The sequence below is a fragment of the Chaetodon auriga genome, chromosome 6 (genome assembly GCF_051107435.1).
Source record: "Chaetodon auriga isolate fChaAug3 chromosome 6, fChaAug3.hap1, whole genome shotgun sequence".
NCBI lineage: Eukaryota > Metazoa > Chordata > Actinopteri > Chaetodontiformes > Chaetodontidae > Chaetodon > Chaetodon auriga.
In genome coordinates this window covers 23,334,653-23,356,256 of record NC_135079.1, presented here as the reverse complement: position 1 = coordinate 23,356,256, position 21,604 = coordinate 23,334,653, and the positions used below count along the sequence as shown (strand labels likewise).

The window sequence follows — 21,604 nt, the reverse complement described above, 5'->3', positions numbered from 1 at the left end:
ACGAATAATGGATCAGCACGGATCATATGACACATGTGACTTTTGTGACAATATGCTTTATTATAGATGGAAACACTGAAATACATTTGGTTTGAAACACGTTACGTGACAGTATACAATATAACCGTCATTTCACATCATTAATGTATTGTGCGTGTGTAAACTACTGTATATGAGCCTGAGGAAAAAGTGATCTTAGAATTATTTTTCATAAAGATTTTATACAGACAAAAATCTAACAATATTGAAATCCGTACAGAAATAAGACAGTGACATCATACACAAAAAAACAGTCTATTAATCGGTCACACTCCTAACTACCCATAGAATATGACAAATATGCATCATTGGGTGTGCGTGCATAAATAATGATGATGCGATGATTCATTCATCATCCATCCGAAGTAAACAAACCAGAATTGTGTATTTTTTTATAGAGATGTATGTAACAGGATTTGAGGTGCCTGAATGGACGGTGATTAAACTACACAGACGACAACATTAAATGAACCATCACAAAAAGAAAATCCTTATTGTTATAGTTGTAATTACTGTAATAATTGTGTGTATCATAATTACCACCATCAGTCAGGGAGTTACAGCAAAATACAGTTTGGAAGCAGAACTAAACAGATCAGATTAAAACCCATACTGCAAGTCATCAGCCTCTTTAGTTGAGATAAGGGGGTCATGGTTTTTGGTTGGGGGGTCAGGCTTAGATTAGTCAGGATTGATTTGGAACTGTTGCATACTGTTGCATACTTGAGAGGGGGTGTTAATAAATGTTGGAGGTGTGGGGAACTTTTTATTTTTTGACACTTGAACAGACTAAAACATTAGCTATGTAAAAATCCAGCACTCCATGTGTTTTTGCTTTTTAATCTCTTAATGCTGCTGTCTGCTATTTAGATCCAGATCTGATGTCAACCTCTCCAGGTGTGTCTGAATTGCCCTCCAGGATTTGCTGGATTAGGTTGAGCACCTGTTCATGGAACACTATATCCAGGTGGGCCAGCCCTCGGTACTCTGTGATATGGACGGGCTTCTCCTGCTGCCCTATCCAACGTTTGCAAAGACCCATGCTCTGGCTGTCCACCGTGTTATCCCCATCGGCGTAAACAAAGTCCACAGGGTCCCCGTTGGGAAACTCCTCATCATAAATGTATGTCACTGGAGTTGGAAGCCCCACGCCATACATACACCACACCTCTACACCAGGTGGGTGGAGATCACCGGTGAGGTTCTTGGTGTCCTCCCACATATACCTGGAAGCAACAAGAGAATTAAAGAGGAGTGAGATGAAGTGGTACAAGGAGCAAACGGGTAAAGCAGTTTGATCAATATTTTCAAATTGAAAATACTGTTAGTCATGAAAATTAATGACTATTCCTCACAATAATCTGTCTACATAGATGCAACCACAATAAAAAACTTTCCTATAGACCATGTAGTCCATGTAGATACTGCACACTGCTCTGCTCCCAAAGCAGTCATTTCTATAACTGACCAGGTTCTCATGAGCCCTAAAAGGTAAAACTGATCATAAATTACCACTGCCACTATCTACTGTTCTGTGGAACACAAAAATTCCCAAAGACTTTGTGTCAGTTTGATTGAATCAGGAATATAGTACATCTTAAAGCTGTTGATTACCAGCCATCCTCAAAATTGATGTCAGTGAAGAGGCGCTGGTAGTCCTGGTTGGTGTAGTTAAAGGTTGGCGTGGAGATAAACACGTGGTCCTTTGACCAGACTGCCTCAGATGGCAGCATCCAGGGATTGGTTGTTGTCATCCTCTGCTCCTCCCGGATCTTGATGTTGGAAATCATCGGGATGCCGTCATTTTCACCTTCAATGGCAAGTCAAAAATACGGGAGGGTTACAAATCATAGTTATGGATACAAATATGATTGAATGGATCGAATATGAAAGAATCAATTCAGGTGGTTGTTTCAATGCTTCACAATGTTAACACTGCCCTGTGGTGTGTTTTGTCCTCATTAGTAATCAAGATAACAAAAAACATGAAAAGAACAGGAGGAATAGTTGTTGATTGTATTGACAGTGCCAGGTACAGATCCATTCAGTGGCCTTTTATATTGTACCTATTGTATTCCAAGTGCTATTTAAGCCATTACCTGATGCCAGGACTCTAAGTGGTTTAACAGCACCCCCCCATGGAGCTCCCAGGGAAATGAAGCCCTTGATGTACTTAGCCTTCCAGGCCTGAGGCTGGTGGTTGAGGAAGTAAAGGACATAGTGGCAGCCCATGCTGTGTCCCAGCAGGTAAACAGGCTGATGGTACTGGTCGTACATGTCCTCAACCAGGTCCTGCAGCTTTGTGAAATACTCTGCATTCTCATCTGTGGGAGGGGGGGTTGCAGGGTGATAACAGAAACTTAAGATAAGTGCATCCATAAGTGAGTGTGTAATGTACAATCATTATCCTCCTCCTCATCGTCATCAGTATAAATAATGATAAAGAGATTGGCCTGAATAAATCTGCATTGTTCTTTAAAGCTCTGTTAATTCCTTTTGGTGATCATGTGGTCAGAAGAACAAGAAGCGTGTTTCAGAAATATGTGGCAAACTTTCCCTTTACACGTTCTCTCAAGAGAAAACGTCCACCTGTGTGTGAGTGTGTATGGAAAAATGCATGTGTGTTTTTGCTACTTACTAGGTGCTAATCTCCAGTCGTATGGTGCACCTCGGACTGTCTCATTCCGGGTGTAGCCGATGTTAACCAAATGCTGCACCATTGTGTAAAAATAACCTGCAAAAAACAGCAGCAAGCTAATTCAATGCCAGATGTCTAAGGCAACATTACTTGGTACAAAGTAGAAAAGCTGCATTTAGATATTTAATAAAGATATCTTGTGGAGGAATGAAGCACAGACAGTTGCGTATTATTCGACAAAAAATGCATTTAAGGATTAGATTATCCACAAATCCCAAACCCCAAATCCACCCATACAGATGTATTTCTCTTACCAGCTAGTTTGCTATTGTCGAGAAACTCAACAGGATATGTCTGCCCAAATCCTGGCACCCGCACCTGCACCCCCGGTGAGTTGGAAGACCGCCGAGTCGTCCTGTTGTAAACAAGTCTGGGGCATGCACATAGACACACATGACAGTCTAGTTGAGCAAAAACAGTCTCTAATGTGTCTCTAATAATATCTGGAAAAGAACAAAAATATTGTGGTTCCCCCAGTATAATTGTTCTGTCTGGTATGACTGCTTGGACCAGACTGGAAGCTTTAAAGCAGCAGAGTAACAAAACCCTCGACCCTTCAGAACGTACACTCATACTGATCACAAACAGGTGGACAAAGTGTAAAAATGACTGCAATCAGGAAACAGGATATAAATGTTATGCCTTCAACTTTTGACCATGGATCAGGATATATTTTCCAAATGTGTAGCAACATCTGCTACCATCTGCAGTAAGGCAAAGATATCACTATGTGAATGTGTGGAGAACATGAGAACATGTTGTCATTAAGCGTCTCGAAGGTGAAACGTAACACAGAAAGAGGACAGAGGACATTAGAAGTCAGATAATGTTACCTAATGTTATCAATCCAGCAGTCTATACCTATAGGCATGAACATGTTGAGGTCGATCCACAGGGGGAACCAGTGCTCGGTTTTCTTGTAGCACATCCAGTGGACCAGTTTCGGCTTGTCTATCTTAGCTTCCAGACGGTTCCCCAGGTTCCCTGGCACTGGACACACACAGGCAGACATCAGTGAATCACACTGCAATAAGCACTCTGCACTCACACTGTAGGTCAAAGTTGGAGTCAAGATGAACCTGAGGGTTCACAAGACATTTAATGAAATGAGAAAGGAAGTGAAAGACATTGTTCTGCTAAATAAATTCAAGTTGGTTTTTGGACTTTTTTAATGAAATATTTGACATTTTTTTCTTTGTGGACCTGTAACAAGGAGGTATGGACACATGCATGTGTAACAAGGTTTCACAAGCTGACTTTGCCTTATTTCAGTGGGTCATCTGCTGAAAGGTTGGGAAGGGGGGCAATTAGGGCCACAAGTAAATTGCAAATAAATGCAAGTAAATTCATTTTTAAAACTACATATTCTTTTTGTCTACGAGCCCAACAAGCTGCCAACACAACACAGAATATTATCATGTTATATTGTTGATATTGTGTTAACTAGCAGCTGCTAATGAACACACCCCGTACACAAAGAGCAACGTTAACAGTCATTTGGAGTTGTGTTTCTGAACATCTGATGAATGTAAGTCAAACATGCTCCTGTGGTGGGCAGGTGGTGTTCTGTGCCTTTATCAGACCTTTTCAGCTGATAACGGCTGCCTGCCGCAACATGAACAAGGCTGATGAAACCAGAGTTTGCTGTCCAGAAACTACAATGAGCCGAAAGATGCCAAACACGTCTGTAGCACTGAGGGAACCTGCAGTCTGGTGCTAAATCTCTGCGGGTGCATCGCTGTGAGCATCATGTTACACACAGACATTTCATGTATTGTTAACATAAAAATATGGTGCAACTTGAAATAACACTCATTGTGTAATCCGGTTTTATAAATACTTTATTTAGGGTCTTCTTCCACCTTATACTGTATAAGAGGGAAACTGTAGTGCATAGTTGGGAACGACTGAGGTTGAAATTCAAATTTGTCTCAAAAATGTTTGGGAGGACTCTACAGGTAGAAAAATAAATAAAGTATGTGCTATTGTTGGCCCTTTTTAAGACATTCATGCAGAATGTGTGACATTACAGACAAAGTGTATAATAAAAAGGTTCTTTTGACTAAACAGCAGGTTTTCTAAATGTTTCATAAGATACCGCATTTGCTTTGTTGACCTGATTTCGCAACTCTGCAAAATGCGGACACCAGTCTTTTACACTTTCTACTCCATACTGGCAAATACAGCCATGCTCCTCAGCTTTACTTTTAACCCTTGAACATTTTACGTTATCTATTGTTTGTTTGTCATTTAGTCATAATAACCATCATAGACCAGAAACCCATATTCTTCTCTGGCTGTCCTCCACTTAGAGCTCCCCTGTATATCCAGAGTTGGACAATGACCTTTTCGACTGCAAACAATGAGTCATGATCCGTGGGAAGAGAAAATGCCCCGCAGTGGAATCTTAAACAGAAATGCAAACTCTGATTCCTAATAAGGCCATTGAACACCTACTACATGGAAGAACACATCCGTTTAATCTTTGACTAATAGTATACTTTGCATATAGGAGGCAGTGTCAAACACACTGAGCTGCATGATGACGGCAAAGGAGGACCAACAAATGAATCATGTTTGTCCAAAAACCTTTAGCACACCTAGCATATATGGAAGTAAGATGAAGAAGGACGTGCAGATGTTTTACTGCGGTACATCACAATCAAGGGGTCATGACACATTCTCTTAACGTCTTTTCATGTCACAGACACATTATTTTTTGGTGCCGCTTTTATATTACGCAGTTCTCTGAAGGCCAGCAATTGACACAAAGTTAATAACACTGAAATTTCACTGTCAGTCAGATGTATGGAGGGAAAAGCATCTCCAAACTATTCCACAAAGGGCCGTGTGTCTGCAGGTTTTTCCTCCAACCAATCAAGAGCACGCAGTCTGACCAATCAGCTCTCTGAAGACTGAGATCAGCTGATGAAATGAGTTAAGTCTGGCGTGCTGCTGCTTGGTTGGAAAGAAAACCTTCAGCCACTCGGCCCTTTGTGGAATAGTTTGGAGATGCCTGCTTTAAGGTCTAGGAGTCATATTCCTGGCTGTAGTCTGATGCAAGCGGGACATTTCTCTAAGTAAAGACTGACTTCTTTTAAGTCTGAAAAGTTTGGCACCCCAGCAAATCTTAACCAAGAGTCATGTTTCCATGGTGACAGCTGCTGACCGGCGGTACTAACAAAAAAAAGAGTTAACCCCCCCCCCAGGTTCTAAGACCAAAGATGCAGGCTGTCAATGTTTGTGTGTTTGTCAAGCTACATTTTAAATCCAATTTGCTGTTATATGTGTTTTTATGCTGTGACTGGTAACAAAGGAGACCAGAATAATATTTCAATAAACAAATGTACAGTAAATGATCCAGGAAAACATCAGTGGGATGGTCAGGATTCACAGGTTCTGATTTCACTCACTACTGTGGCTGCTAAAAAGGGATGTTATGACATGAAGTAAGTAATCATTAAGACAAATGAACGAAAGAATCTTGAGTTGGGGGGCAGAGAGGACGGTCTGTAAAAGCCCAGGCAGAGTAAAACCCCTACAGCTCTACACAAGTGTGGAGCATGACCACTGAATCACGTTTTGGCCTGTTGAGCCTAAAACACCTTCATATGACCAAGATAAGCAGGAAACAAATAGAATACAGGGTCAAATGTACAGAGTACAGTCTACAACATGACTGATAGCCTAGATACTGACACACAGATGTACAGCCAGAGATAGATAGATAGATAGATAGATAGATAGATAGATAGATAGATAGATAGGATCCTGGGCTGTTATAATTTGAATTAGATTTAATGTATTCATTTAGGAACATGCACAGGACCAGGACCAGACACCAGACAAGGGGGCCTCAAGATCAGAAAAAAAAAGCAGGACCCTCCTTAAAACCCTCAGAAATAAGTTAGTATTGCACTTTAATGATGCATCTTCCCCAAAACTTTTCCAATTAAATTAACACAACCTTGAGGACAAAAGCGTGGAGCTCTCAGGGCCCCTGTGAGCTGCTTCGTCCGGTTGGTCATCAAGTAAGACTCCATCTGCACAGACAGTCTGACATCTAAAAACGACTAAACGAACCACAACACTCCCTTCACTTACCAATAATAAGTGGTGGAGTGCTGTTGCTTGGTAGTCTGGGTTTGGCGTTTGGTGGGAAGACAACGTTGACGATCCAGAAGCCCGAGGAGTGATGAAGGCCCAGCAGGAATACAGCCAGCAGCAGCGAGCAGATGTTTGCAGCGGAACCCATGTTTATTCCTCAGCTATGGTGCCGGACAGGCCAGACTGTGTCCGTGTGTGTGCGGCTGGAGGCGGAGGGAGAGGCGGGCCGGGCACAAGCCGTGAGGTCAGACCAGAGGGAACGTTACAATATTACCTGTAAAACTATTCACCGATGGACAGCGGAGGAGGGTTAATCTGAATCACTGTCTTCGGCCCACGCGCGAACACTCACGTGAACATAGGGATGCGAGACACAGGGACACATAAAACGTGTATAGGTCACCCATTGCCCTATTGATTATTCCAAATTACACGTATTTATTTACACAACACAAAGTCAATGATTGACAAAGAGCATTGACAAGGGCAGTATTTTCTGAGGCTAAAAAAATAGCATGTTTCTAGAAAACTAAATGCTGTTTTACTACTTTTTTCGTAAATCGGTATGTCCAGCTGGAGCAACGCGGCTGATTAAATTAAGGATGAGTGCTTATCGTCGCGTTTAGATTCATGAAAACCGTTGCTTAATTGTGTAATAAAACATTTTCATTATATAATTTACTGCAAAGGCAAAGCTTCCACTTCACTTCACATTTCTAACAGAGTCCAGCTGTGAGTCTCCGGTCAGCGAGAACTTTCCGGTTCAGCTGGCGCGGCATTCAGGTTCCGCGTAAACTACACACTTTAAGACCTGTGTGGAAATAATAATTTGTAACATTAGCATAGGTTAAGGTATCACATAATTATTACATAGAATAACACAGTTTCTTTTGGCAGTTTGTCACACACACACACACACACACACACACACACACACACACACACACACAAACGAACGAACGTACATACTTTATTTTACTCTACATAGTCTGAATTAAAATAAAAATGCGTATGATTGATGTTTCTGTGCATTACAACCATGAATTGTTGCCAAGCCTTTTACTCTCTGTAATCCCTAAATATACCAATTAATCTGCCATGGTACTCCTTACTAACATAAAATACGCTTTGTTGTATTGATGGCGGATTTTTTATATATATATATGATTTTAAATCCGAAATTTAAGACCATCCAGGAAGGCAGCATGCTATAACGTCATCTAAGCTTGGTGTTACCATGGACACAGAGTAGCAACAACGCTACAGGCTTCATTAGCACAGCAGGTCAACTGATTCTCCTATCGTAATCCCTTAATTAGCACATTTCATAACTTTTTGGAAGTCTTGTTTGTTTCATGAGGCTGGAGACAGCCAATGCACAGCCAGTCAGACTCAACAGTATTTATTAGCTACCACTTAAGCTGAGTGTGACAACAACAACATCCTGACTGTGATACACTCTGTTTTCCTACTGTGCTCCAGTGGTGCATGCAGCCACACGTACACACGACTGTAAACGGGAGGTTACCATAGAGCATCAACCTATGTTTGGCCACTGTAAGTAGGGCACATGGTCAATGCCTCATACGTCTTTCTCCCACGCCACCATTAACATGATAATGTGAGAGAACAGTTTCCTATTTAACCAGGTCCTCATGGCACTTTGCATATACAAAGGTGTCGTTTTCTTTCATAACTATATGTAATCTAATATATGTTAGAATAAAATCATTAAAATGTCAACACTGGCTCAATGTTATCACTGCTGCCTTGCAGAAAGAAGGCTGTGGGTCTGATTCCTAGCTGGAGCAGGGCCTTTCGATTTGGATTTTGTATGTTTTCTGTGGGTTTCCTCCATGGCTCTGGTTTCCCCTTTTAAAAACATGTATGTTAGGTTAATTCTCCTGCCAGTGCCCTTGACAAGGCACTGCCATAAGAGCTGGAGTTGGTTCCTGTGCACTGCTCAGTGGCTGTCCACTGCTCCCAGTACTTATGGATTAAATGCAGATTAAAAAAAATCCCTATAGTGACCAATAAAGGTCAACTTAACATAATCATTAAATGTGCCAGTTAAGGGACATCATGGCTGATGCAAGCAGGGTACCAGAAATGTGGGGGAAGGACCCAAATGCTAAGTCAGACCTTGATGCAGTTGAATCATTCATCTGAGCCATAATGGAGGCGTATGGAAAGGTAAAGCAGGTAGGAGTCAAATCCAGTGAGCAGTCCAACACAAGCAAACAAAAATCCAGTAAGGAGCAGACAGGAATCCAATGTCCAATAAACAGGCAAAAGGTCAAACTCACAGGTCAGGCAGGCAGAAACAGGGAACCACGACACAGCACATGGCAGCACATCATAACGATCTGACAAAGAACAAATTAAGTGAACTGGTATATGTAGTGCAGAAGTCCTACAACATCTGATAGACAGATAGAGGATAGCAGGCCTGGGGAATGGGAGGGCAATACAGAGCCTGGGAGAAGTGAGCAGGGGCTGGAGGCGGGGGCCAAGGGGAACCGAGGGGCAGATTGTGGCGTGGGAATCAGGAGAGTTGGAGAAGATGAGGATCTTTCAATTCTAGGCTGTCTTCTCTGATTTTAAAGTTGGTGTGGATGCAACATATGAATAAAAATGGAATGGTATCTGGAAATTTTCTACAAACATACAATAATGAAAGCCAAATCACAGTGGGAGAGATGCCACTAGATGTTAGAAACCATTAATTAGTACCCACTGGGCCTATAGTTAGGGACATGTAGAATCCTACCCAACACTACCCCAAATAGCTACACCCAATAAATCCAAGATCCAAGGACCCAGAACACCAGACAAATTTCAATTGCATCTAAGCATACATTAAATTGTCCAGGGGTTTACTTGCTGGGTATACCGCATTGGTTTGGAGAAACAGAAAATGTCTTAATATCCTCTGACTGAGATTTTATTCCAGTCATCAGAGATATTTTATTCAAGCTGTTGAATAGGCACTCCACAAAAATAACAAGGTCTGTCATATAGATTTATGTGTCTTCTTGAGGGTCTGAAAGGAAATAAATAGGTTGGTTCAATTGCAAAGCATGGCGAGTATACAACTTTACAACTTATTTATTTAATTACAACTTATTTATTTAATATTACCTAGGGTTTAGATTCTTTTTTTTTTTGTTTGTCCTGTTGTCTTGTTGTCCTGTCGTGCTTCTGCATCTACTGTTGTCTTGTCTATGCCGGGAAAGTGTGAAACGCAATTTCAATTCCTTTGTATGTTAAGTACATGTGAAGAAATTGACAAATAAAAGTGACTTTGACTTTGACTTTGTATAGAAGGAATGGATTAGAAGTGACATTGTGCAGATGAGAAACCAAATTATAGATTGGAAGAAAATGACTGAATGTTGAATGCTAATGTAAGTGTAAGATTGCTGTGATATTCTTGACACTAAAAGAAACTATAAGAAATTACATTGGGCATGGAAACAGGACAAGGTGACCGCTGCCAAGAAATAGACTACACAGCATATTTTCACTTTTAATTGTATGTAAAGAAAGAGACAAAATCTCACAAAAATGCTAAGACAAGAAAAAACTGTGAATGAAATCTTAAAGGGAAAACGAAGGAAAACGGTCCTAATTAAAATATATTATGTATATTAGATCTATGTTAATTAGATGGAAACTATGACGGAAACTCTACCAAGGTAGGTTCAAACCCACGATTCACAGGCAATGTGAAGTTGAATTACCAACTGTCAACAAGGGGGCGCTAAGACAACACATTGATGAGTTAGAGTTTTACAGAGGAAGAAGTGATCCGGAAGTGGGTGGGACTTCGGTTCTACAGAAGAAGAAGCTAGCCGCTAGCCTCCTAGTGCTGCAGGCTCTGGTTCTGTTTCTAGCCGATCAACATGGTCCAATTGGTGGGTTCCCTCCGAAAAGAGCTGGCTGACTCCCTTTCCACCTGCAAGGTGCTGGTGGTGGGAGCAGGAGGGATCGGCTGCGAGTTGCTGAAAAACCTCGTCCTCACCGGCTTCAAAAACATCGAAGTGGTCCGTCACACTGTTTGTTTGTGTGTGTATGTGTGTGTCTGTTAGCTAAGTTAGCTGGCTATCATGCTAGCTAGGTCTTTGTGTTGCACAGACTGCGCCTGGAGGTGTACGGGCTCGGGCTAATTCCTAAGACGTGGCATTCAGTAAAACATATATGTGTTCGTGGTGGTTTGTTGATAGCTCCTCTGTCCCCGAGCACACAGTGAAGGGGGTAGACCCGGGCACGAGCAGTAAAAATCAGGCATTACCGCAGCAATGTAGCCGGAGCATTTGGCGCCATTGACACTGCTAAGTTAGCTAGACAACTTCTTTGTAATCTAACGTCTTGCTGGCTTGACTGTCGACTGGAGAGAAGGTTTTGTGACTGTAAGTGGATACAAGAAAAGCATTCGAGCACTCGAGCCTCTAGAAGTCCTTGAAGGGTGCTAGTACATTGAATAATTGATTAAAATTCACCATCATCCATTCCCAGCAAGACGACTAACAATCAAACGACAGATGGATTTAATAACAGTAACAGGAGTCATAAACATCACATAGTAAGACTTTAAACTCTATAAGGGGACTGAAAGACGGAGCTGGGGACAGTTAATCTAGTAAAAATGTGCATAATACCTGAAACTAGTTACCAAAATTAGCATGTACACATGGAATATCTAAGGTTGTTATGTGACTGTACTGTACTGTAGTTAAATTTGAGAAGAGGTGGGAGGTAGTTAGGAAGCAGTTGAGCTTCATAGTTGAAAATTATGAGATTATTTCAAATTATTGATAATGTTGACTGTTGTGATCTGTTGTGCTCACACTTGTGACCTTCACTTTGTAAAGGGGGTTAACAAAACAAGCCACGAGGCTTCCCTAGACTTGAACTATATGATTCATCTTTAAAGAATTGTGTGACAGTAAAATATGAATGCTGGAGCTTTTGCAAGTACAACTGAGTGAGGGATTGAAAAGTAAAAAAAAATAAACAACAACTAGAAGATGGCCAAAGACTTTCTTGCAGGATGGAGAATAACCTAATTGTTATCCAGTGGATTTGTTCCTAACTGACCTTGTGGTATTTAAATGTAATTGCTTTGCCCTAAGCGGCGGCAGTGCTTGTATGACAGGTAGATTGCAGTTAGCTGTCATACACGCTGTGCATGCTTACATGGCTAACATCACAATCCTTTTGATTTTGACAGATTGACTTGGACACAATTGATGTCAGCAACCTGAACCGTCAGTTCCTCTTCCAGAAGAAGCATGTCGGCAAGTCTAAAGCACAGGTACGTCCACATCGGGATTCACGTCTGGCACTGCTAGCTGTAGGGTTGTAATTGTGTCTGAGCTGACTCTGCGTTAAGGTTAACGACCTGAAATAGGTGCGCTCCACATATTTTCTCCACGGCCGTTTGTACATTTCTGACTCGTTGAGTTGCTTTGTTGCTGTTGCTTTTGCAGGTGGCCAAGGAGAGTGCCTTGCAGTTTTGTCCCACTGCTAATATCACTGCCTACCATGACAGCATCATGAAGTGAGCTTCTCTCTCTTTCTTTTTCCTTTTTCTCCTTTAATAAACGAGTTAATCAAATAGTTTCCTCACACTGAGACACAGACTTTGTCAGTCAGGTCTGCTAAGGAAAATGTGACTCATATGTGGTTGACAGTTGTGCTTTTTGGTTTGGAACAGCCCTGATTACAACGTGGAGTTCTTCAAAAAGTTTGTTCTGGTGATGAACGCTCTGGATAACAGAGGTATTCTCCTGTGACCTCACGACTCAGACATCTTTATTACTTCTAAATGCCAACACTTACAAGTGATGAGGAAAATAAAACACTTTCTTTCTCCGTAGCGGCCCGTAACCATGTGAACAGGATGTGTTTAGCAGCAGACATCCCTTTGATAGAGAGTGGCACGGCTGGATACCTGGGACAAGTCACAGTCATCAAGAAGGTAGCACATGCACGTCTTTGTTATGTGGCTTCTTAACAATATCTGTCACATAGATTTCCTATCCAGTGAAAGATTGAAGGGCAGCAACTATCCCACCTTTCACTGTGTTTCTATCTTTGTCACTCATCTTTCCCCTCTTGTCCTCCAGGGAATGACAGAGTGCTATGAGTGTCAACCTAAGCCCACCCAGAAGACTTTCCCAGGATGCACCATCAGAAACACACCGTCTGAGCCCATTCACTGCATCGTCTGGGCCAAGTATCTCTTCAAGTGAGGCTTATTTCCATTACATCGTACAGGCATCATCAATGGCTGTAAATCATTCAGGTTGCCTACAGTTGAATCATAGGAGCAAAGCACAGCAAGCCCTCACCAGCCTGGCTGTGCACATATTTGAAAACAATCAGTAGTAATGTAGAAGGTTTGTTATTATGTTCCAAAGGTGCTAAAACACAAGAAAACACCAATATGATGTTTCAGATTCAACAGAGGCCAGGATTCTATGTTCTGATGGTTATCGTGCATTGTTTGTGTCACTGCAGTCAGCTGTTTGGAGAAGAGGACGCAGATCAAGAGGTGTCCCCCGACACAGCAGACCCAGAGGCTGCATGTGAGTGACAGTGTGGCATTTTTGATAAGTGATGAATCAGTCCATTGCTTGATGAATTGATTATTAAACCTAAGTTTAGAATGGCTAAATATTATTATTTCCGTCATTTTATTCAAAAAAACAAAACTCATTCCTTTTTTTATTGTACACTGCTCTTTCAAACAACTTGGCAAGTACAGACAAGACCACTCCAGTTTATATAAAAAGAAAGAAAAACATCAAATCAGTGGACTTTGGGGATGCAGCTATGCACTGAGAATAAAAGACAATGCAACTAATACATCTGATCAGGTATTCCTCAACTTTCTGTTTTGAAGAAATAAAGGATTCAATTGGTGATGAGATTTGAGGCCATTTTTCTCATTGAATTTAATCCCTTACTTGTTGCAGCCCTCGTGGCATTACATTTGCTTCACAATATCTAATGAGTTATATTTCTCTGGCATTCACTCATTTGTGTCAGCAGTTAAGTGCTAGTTTATTTGTTGGCACAACAGAAAGGTTAGTGATACATGTAGACATACAGAAGCACCGTACACTGTGAAATGTGTGTGTTCTGTTAACAGGGAATCCCGAAGAGACGGCGGCTCGTGCCACAGCCTCAGAAAAGGACGGGGACATCAAGCGAGTCTCCACTAAGGAGTGGGCCCGCTCCACAGGATACGACCCCGTCAAACTCTTCAACAAGGTACCAGGCAGTCAGACTAATCACACTCTGAGGGCTGTGTCAGAAATTCAGATGAAGACTTCTCTAAGTTATTACAAATGTGTGGGACTACAAAATGTTTGGTTACAACCCTGATTCCAGAAAAACTGAGACGCTGTGTAAAACGTAATGGAACGCAGGCATTTGCAGACAAACTGTGTTCACTGACACTTTTTCCAGTGTTCCTGAGCTCATGTAGTAAAATCCTTCATCCAGTCATGTGTTCACAAAGTGGTGAACCTCTCTCCATCCTCGCTTGTGAACGACTGAGCCTTTCCAGGATGCTCCTTTCATACCCAATCATGATACTATCACCTGTTACCGATCAACCTGACATGTGGAATGTTCCAAACAGGTGTTTCTGGAATATTCCACATCTTTCCCAGTCTTTAGTCGCTCCTGTCCCTGTTTGAAACGTGTAGTAGAACACACGACTTCATATGAGCTTCAAACAGATGCACAGTGTTATTGACTTGATTGCTGTGCTGTGTGCAGACTGACCAGCTGAACTGAACATTTATGCACAGCCCCGTTGACTGTAGCCACTGACACCTGCGACAGGTGACGACTGTCTGTCATGGTCACAATCCAGATATTTGTTCTGTTTTGTTTTCATGGATTGTTACTGGTTTTGGTATAAACTGTGTTTCTATATCGAATAGTAACTAAAGGTGCTTACTTTTTGTTTGACCTATTCAAATTATTGCACTTTAAAATGAGGATTTTTTTGTCATTGATAGAGGACGGAGAAGAACAGCGGTTTGTGTGATTGTTAAGCAGCACAGTGTTATTATTTAATCACCACAGACCTACAGTAACAAGCTTGCTTCTGATTGGCTCTCCTCCACAGCTTTTCAAAGACGACATCATGTACCTGCTGACTATGGACAAGCTGTGGAAGAAGAGGAAAGCTCCCACACCTCTGGACTGGCAGCAGCTAGAGAGCAGTGGTATGTCTGCTTAAATGCTCTCCTCACTGCTCTGTCAAAATTGTTCAAGTCTCTCATTTTAATGATGAGCAATAAACCCAAATCTGAAACTCACAGCAGCAAGACAAGAAACTTGGTAAAAACAGGAAGTATGACATGCAGTGGGAGAAATCACCAAAGAATCATTATATTTCCTGAATCAGTTCACAAATGAGCTTAATAACTTTGCTATGATGGAGTGGAGAAGACCATGGTGTGTTTGCAGGTGCTTACTGCAGTGAACTGTACACTAACACTGGAGGGATTTACTCCTGTTTATCGTCTGCTGCCCTGTGAAAACTGGCGCTTAACCAATTAATGTCCACAGAGGAATGTTATAATTATCTTTACACTACTTGAAACTGCTTACTGAGCTAAGCACAAATCCATTGAGGGGGAGAGGAGATTAATTAGTGACTAGTGAATCAGTGACTCTTCCCGTGCGTGTTCTGTTTAGTTTGGAGGTGCTCCGTTCGTATTCTGTTTTGCTCATAACTTCACTACAACTAAACTCCCACACTGTGGTGAGCAGCTTCCTGCAGAGGGGAGAGATTACGCTGCATTTTTCAGTTGTTACAGTAGGATACCTGTTGACTGTATAAGAAACCAACAGTATGGTTGGTATCGTGGTGCTGGAGCACACTGGAACGACCCTCCACCACTTCAGTTGACTGATGTATGTGAATGTGCATGCACGTCATAGGTGCACTCCTCAGGTCTGTCAGCGAATATTCTACCCACCCAGATTCAAGCCAGAGTTAGCGGTACTTGTTGAAACAGTGAAAGATGAACCAAGAAGCTTTTGCTTAGTTTTATTTGTTGCAGTTGAGTTTCTGTACAATCTGAGCCTGTCTGTAGTAAAAGCAGACATACATTGAAGGTGTGCCAACACCTGTTTTGTGGCGGCTGCCTGCAGGTTATGCTGCCACCTGGTCGAGATCCCAGTACACTACAAAACAGCCAAAGTGATCTGTAATACTGCTGTAACAGCTGTTGTAGCAAAACAACACAATCAGCTGTGTATCAGCCTATAGGGCTCCTAGATGTTTGGTATCCACTGCCACAGAAAGTGATCAGGGTGTTCCTACTTGGTACCACTGGTTTCAAAAGAATTTTAGTTTCAGTATTGTGTGCTTTGATTAATCTGATATTCAGCTTGTTGAATGACTCATTTGTAAAAGAAAATCAACTTTTTCTACTGAGTAAGGCGCGATAAATCAGTGACATCAAAGATTTGGATTTTTGTCATGCCTTGACCGTCTTCATAGCAAATTTTCCACCAAACAGAAAAGAATTCTGTGGGGTCTCTCTTTAGCATATTCAGTGTAGTGTTCAAGCTACCTGGTCTTAAATAGAGCAGAAGAGCGTGTGGCACTATTCAGGTCTTGTTTGTCTGTTTTTTAACCTAATTGCAAAACCCCTGTTCACATATTTGACATAAATTTTGAGATTTGCCTTGGGGGGAAATAACAGAAATGTTTGGAACTACCAGAGGACTTCTTACTTTAAAGTGCTCAATCACAGGTTCTCCCTTCAGCCTGGCTCAGTGAGCCTGAGCCCCGCTGTGATAAAAGGTCTGAAAGTCTGTCTGAACCCAGCTCTGTGCACCTGAATCTTTGTGGTTTGGAGTTCAGTTTCACCCTTGTGTTCCTGTTTCAGGTATCAGCCTTATTTCACTGTTCACATTTAGTGGTATCAGAGCTGTGTTGCGTTACCTCAACTCCCCCCTTTACCGCGGGGAAACCCTGTAACTGTCAAGGCTTGTCATGTTATTGTGTGCATGTACAGCCTCCCTGCATGTCTCTTGGCTGTTTTAGGTGTTTATTTGTTTGTCTTTATGTTCATCCATTGTTGTTTGTATGTCCCAGCATGCCCTCAGGAGGATTCTCCAGGTTCAGGTTTGAAGGACCAGCAGGTTCTGGGTGTTTGGGGCCACTGCCAGCTGTTCCAGCATAGTGTGGACACTCTTCGCTTACAGCTGCAGGAAAAGGGAGAGGGAGCGGAGCTAGTGTGGGACAAGGTAACACGGACGGAGGGAATGTTTGCACACTTACAGTAAAATATACATGTATTGATTGATAAACTATTTGTCTGAAAACACTGAGATGCATACATAAAGGTCTTTATTAGTAAAAACTCAAACAGTTTCAAAGGGTTTGTTGGCCATTCCAGGTTTCTTGCTTGAGAATTCACACCATAGTGACATGTTAGAGACACATACATACATGCACTGTTTTCTTAATGGCTCTGGAGTTTAGTGTCTTCTTGTTGTTGTTGTCAGGACGACCCTCCAGCCATGGACTTTGTTACCGCAGCAGCCAACCTACGTATGCACATCTTCAGCATGAACATGAAGAGTCGCTTTGATGTGAAGTGTGAGTCGCTTGTCTCTATCATGTAGAAGTTTGCTGTTTTCTTCAGGCCGACTTTATTTCACCACTGTCCCAAAAAACAATTTTAACTGTCCCGAAGTGAATACAAACCATCCCAAAGTTAAAATGCTGTTTTACTTTATTATCATCTGTAGTTGTTTGTGTAAAGCACTTTCTAATCAATAGCAGCTACGTACAGCTCATTTGTTGTTCTGTGTGTTTCAGCCATGGCAGGTAACATCATCCCAGCCATTGCTACGACCAACGCCGTCATCGCTGGCCTCATTGTGCTGGAGGGGTTGAAGATCCTGTCTGGGGAACTGGAATCCTGTCGCACGGTTAGTTCAATGACCACGTGTCTGTGACTGGGTAAATGAGTCCAGGCTCCTGTCAGGACCGAGACGTTTGCTCATGATTAAAACGTGTTTCCAAACTGCTTTAGTTTTACTTTTCCATTTTGACAAAGTGTCAAAAAGTGAAGCTCGAAACATGGTAACATGAGTATTGATCATTTTCATTTAAAGGAAAAGATCACAGGTTTTCTAAGTCTGCCTCAAAACAATAGTCAGGTGTCCATATGAATATTATATATGAATACTGAAACAAGTTTATCTTACTGAATTAGTTCCTCTTGTTCATACTGGCTGTGCAAAGAATCCCTTCATATTGAGACCGAGTTACACCTAATACAGGGTAAAGAATCCCAATATTAAGCACCGATAGCTGCCATGTTGTTTGCTGACGTAGTTTGCTCTCACATTGTTTCAGAATTATAAAAAGGAAAGTTTTGGTATAGTTTGCCATTCTCAGTTTAACATGTGTATAAAGCAAACATCTGAATGTGTCCTGTTAGTAATGTTGCTTTCACACTTTGACCCAAAACAGCATCACTCTGCCGTTTTTCCTTCCTTCATCTTGACATTTGGTTGCCTCGTCTCCAGATCTTCCTGAACAAGTGTCCCAACCTCCGGAAGAAGCTGCTGGTCCCATGCATCCTGGATCCGCCCAGTGCTAACTGCTACGTCTGCGTCAGCAAACCTGAAGTCACAGTCAGACTCAACGTTCACAAAACCATGGTCCTCTCTCTGCAGGAAAGGGTAATACAATAAGCTTGTTACTTGTCTTTGTAGCTCGCTGCTACGGCGCACAAGTATAAATGCTAACGGTGTAGCTTCATGCAGAAGTGTAACTCTGCCTTTAAGAGTCTCATAAAAGCCTGTATTTCTTAAACCATAAAGCACAACACATGGTGGGAGGAGGGTTATTTGCTGTTGGATTGTAAATGCCGCTGTGGATTGTAGTATAATATGGGGATGAGATGTTTATTGTAGCCTCATTTACTGCTTGTTGATTGGCTGTTCTGGTGTGCTTATTATCAGATCCTGAAGGAGAGGTTTGGTATGGTGGCTCCAGATGTTCAGATAGAGGATGGAAAAGGGACCATCCTTATCTCCTCAGAGGAAGGAGAAACGGAAGGTAAGGGGGTGGGGTGGGGTGGGGGGGTTACAGTAACGCATCATCATGAAAGCATTGACGTGCATAGAAAGGGGTGGAAGTAATGCAATAAGTAGTGACTGATGGTGGTTTGGTGAGTTGTAATATGGTGATTGTTCAGAAGATGGTGCTGTGGTAACACCTGTCAGTTCGTCCTGAGCTGAAACACATTCGGGCCAGGCTGGAGACTAAAAGAGCATCTCTGGAGACAGCATCAGTGAACATTAAGCCACAGCACTTACAGAATGGATGACATGGACACACAGCAGAGACAATAACATGCAGCGTTCAGATGGGATTTTGATTGATGAAACAATGAGAACACTGTATGTATTTTAGAATGAGGACGAGAGTAAACTTCATTAAACAAAAGTGGCCTATATGTCCAGAAATTATTACAAAATTTAGAAGTGTTTTGTGGTATACAGTCTTAAAAACATTCACATTTGAAGAGTGTGTGTTAGCAGAATAGTAATAAAAGAATTGAGTTTCCCTACGTGTGTAGCACAAACACATACTTGTCATTAGGTGTGTGTGTGTGTAACTCTCATCCTGTCTGCTCCTCCACAGCCAACAACAACAAATTTCTTTCTGATTTTGGGATCCGTAACGGCAGCCGTCTCCAAGCCGATGACTTCCTCCAAGACTACACACTCCTCGTCAATGTCCTGCACACGTAAGTCCTTCTGTGTGTGTGTGTGTATGAATGAAATACACAGTTGAATGCTCCTATGTTTGATTCATTGCGGGGGTATGTTTTAAGTTTTTAAAAGGATGTGTGTGTCTGTGTGTTTCTTCATTGACAGCGAGGAACTAGAGCGGGACGTGGAGTTTGAGGTAGTAGGTGAGGCCCCAGACAAAGCTCCGCCCCCTCAGACTAAGGAGGAAGTTAACAGCATCGCCAACGGCAACAAGGACTCCGCCCAGCCATCCACCTCTTTTAAAGGTCAGCAGGAGAGAAAACTTCTTTTTGTCGTAGTTCACATCACATCCTTTTATCCATTCACGAAAACGAATCCGTATCTGCTTTTCTTTCGTCTGGGAACACCACCAGCGCCAGCAGACGACGACGACATCATGATCGTCGACTCGGACGAGGAGGAAGGGGCGTCGTCTAGCTCCGCAGCAGCAGTGACCAGCGGCACCAAGAGGAAGCACTCGGACGCAGAAACCGGCGAGACCTCCACCAAGCGCCCACGGACGGACCAATCAATTGCAGCACCTGCCCAAACTGATGACGATGACGACATCATCGCTCTGGACTAACCCGTCCTCCCGGTCTCTTGAAGGACTGAGAACTCTTTAAACGCTTGTCATTTTGACTCGAGACTGACAGTAGGCTTAAATAAAACACCTCTTTTATGAAGAACAATTTACTGCCCTGGTTCGTCTGTCGTCACTTCCTCCCTCCGACTGTGTTTGTGCTTTCATACTCCCCCCGCTCTCTGACACGATGCTGTAAATAGATTCTACATTTTAAAGCGTTTTGAGAAATACGTACAACTGCTTTTGTTATTTTTATTCATTTCTTGTCTCTATGAAATGCTTCTCTTGATGGTCAAAACAAAGTGCTTTTTTTGTATTTTTTATAAACGTACTGTATTTCTCATGCTACACAAGTCAGGGTGTTTTTGTGCTTTGTGGTCAGGTTTCAACAGATTTAAAAAAAAAACCAAAACATTTTCTGGGGTTGGAATATTGATCTCGGTCGTTGTGAAGGGACAGTAATGGGTGGAGGCAGGAGTCTGCAGCCTGTGGGCTGTCTGTAGGCGCTGTTATCTGATGGGGTTGGGAAAGCACAGAGGCGCTGACGGAGTTTGGCCACGTTGTGCCATGGGGTCTTAGTTTGCTACCTCTTTTCTAGAACCAACATGTTTTGGCTGCAAGTACGTTAACCTGCCCTCCATGACACCGCCACAGTGAGGCGTCCGGCTTTTGGAGAATAGAAAAAGTTTGTGACCCAGCCGTGCAGCACGCTGCCTGGCGGACTGAACTGTATCCTAAAGGCTCTGGCTCAGCTCGAGCGTCTTAGCTCCAGGCTAGTAGTTTAATGTGAACATGGTACAGTTGCTTTTTATTCACATGACTTGGTTGCGTTTGAGCAAAGAGGTCACAGTCTGTTGAGGTGGTTTCAGGCAGAGGTGGAGATGGAGTAGAGGTTTCACCAGAACCACCATCATTCTTTTTCATACTGCTGAGCTTCATCCGAAGCCATGGAGTCCTGTGCTGAGTTAACATAAGAGCCACGGGCACAGAGTGCAGCAGCTGAGCTCCTGCTGCCCTCTCCAGTCTCACTCCTGTGTCGGTGTCCATCTTTTTGTATTTTTCATTGTGATCTGACTTTGTTGAAAGCCTATGAGAGCCCTTTGGACCAATTTTGGTGTAGACAATAAACTCAAGCAATGCAGAGGCTTCTTGTGTTATCTTGTTTGTCCTTCATGTTGGTACAAAGTGCCCTGAAATACAATCATTTCTGCACGTTTTGAATAGATGACAGAGCCATCCCATTATTCTAAAGACTGTATAACCCAAACAGATGTTTTAGACTTGGTTTGATTATGTTAAGGGCCTGTTTGAGCAGAGTTCAGCAAGATCTGAGACATCAACACACAATAGTACTGAACTCC

The 21,604-nt window shown here is 42.3% G+C and overlaps 2 protein-coding genes across 2 annotated transcripts; one reads left to right on the top strand and one right to left on the bottom strand.

Annotated features, from left to right (window-relative positions):
• Positions 1-48: 48 nt before the first annotated feature.
• lcat (lecithin-cholesterol acyltransferase) lies at positions 49-7,163 on the bottom strand. Its single transcript, XM_076733203.1, has 7 exons — positions 6,842-7,163; positions 3,571-3,727; positions 2,992-3,107; positions 2,678-2,773; positions 2,139-2,363; positions 1,654-1,849; positions 49-1,265 (listed from the first exon to the last, which is right to left on the bottom strand). Exons 1-7 carry the CDS (start codon positions 6,990-6,992, stop codon positions 902-904), a joined length of 1,305 nt encoding a protein of 434 aa, XP_076589318.1. The 5' UTR covers positions 6,993-7,163; the 3' UTR covers positions 49-901.
• Positions 7,164-10,667: 3,504 nt separating this feature from the next.
• Positions 10,668-21,389, top strand: uba2 (ubiquitin-like modifier activating enzyme 2). Its single transcript, XM_076733715.1, has 17 exons — positions 10,668-10,890; positions 12,078-12,161; positions 12,337-12,407; positions 12,564-12,628; positions 12,727-12,827; positions 12,976-13,097; positions 13,370-13,437; positions 14,004-14,125; positions 14,994-15,093; positions 16,980-17,131; positions 17,393-17,486; positions 17,709-17,821; positions 18,425-18,580; positions 18,863-18,959; positions 19,548-19,653; positions 19,784-19,923; positions 20,032-21,389. Exons 1-17 carry the CDS (start codon positions 10,750-10,752, stop codon positions 20,241-20,243), a joined length of 1,944 nt encoding a protein of 647 aa, XP_076589830.1. The 5' UTR covers positions 10,668-10,749; the 3' UTR covers positions 20,244-21,389.
• Positions 21,390-21,604: the final 215 nt, after the last annotated feature.

Excerpts from the sequence above, each read along its gene's own strand:
- lcat (XM_076733203.1), bottom strand. The coding sequence starts at position 6,992 with ATGGGTTCCGCTGCAAACATCTGCTCGCTGCTGCTGGCTGTATTCCTG. Across the intron at positions 1,850-2,138 it reads ACTTAGAGTCCTGGCATCAG|GTGAAAATGACGGCATCCCG; the intron begins GTAATGGCTTAA and ends TTGCCATTGAAG. Across the intron at positions 1,266-1,653 it reads ATCAATTTTGAGGATGGCTG|GTATATGTGGGAGGACACCA; the intron begins GTAATCAACAGC and ends TGTTGCTTCCAG.
- uba2 (XM_076733715.1), top strand. The coding sequence starts at position 10,750 with ATGGTCCAATTGGTGGGTTCCCTCCGAAAAGAGCTGGCTGACTCCCTT. Across the intron at positions 12,162-12,336 it reads TCGGCAAGTCTAAAGCACAG|GTGGCCAAGGAGAGTGCCTT; the intron begins GTACGTCCACAT and ends TTGCTTTTGCAG. Across the intron at positions 19,924-20,031 it reads GCCATCCACCTCTTTTAAAG|CGCCAGCAGACGACGACGAC; the intron begins GTCAGCAGGAGA and ends GAACACCACCAG.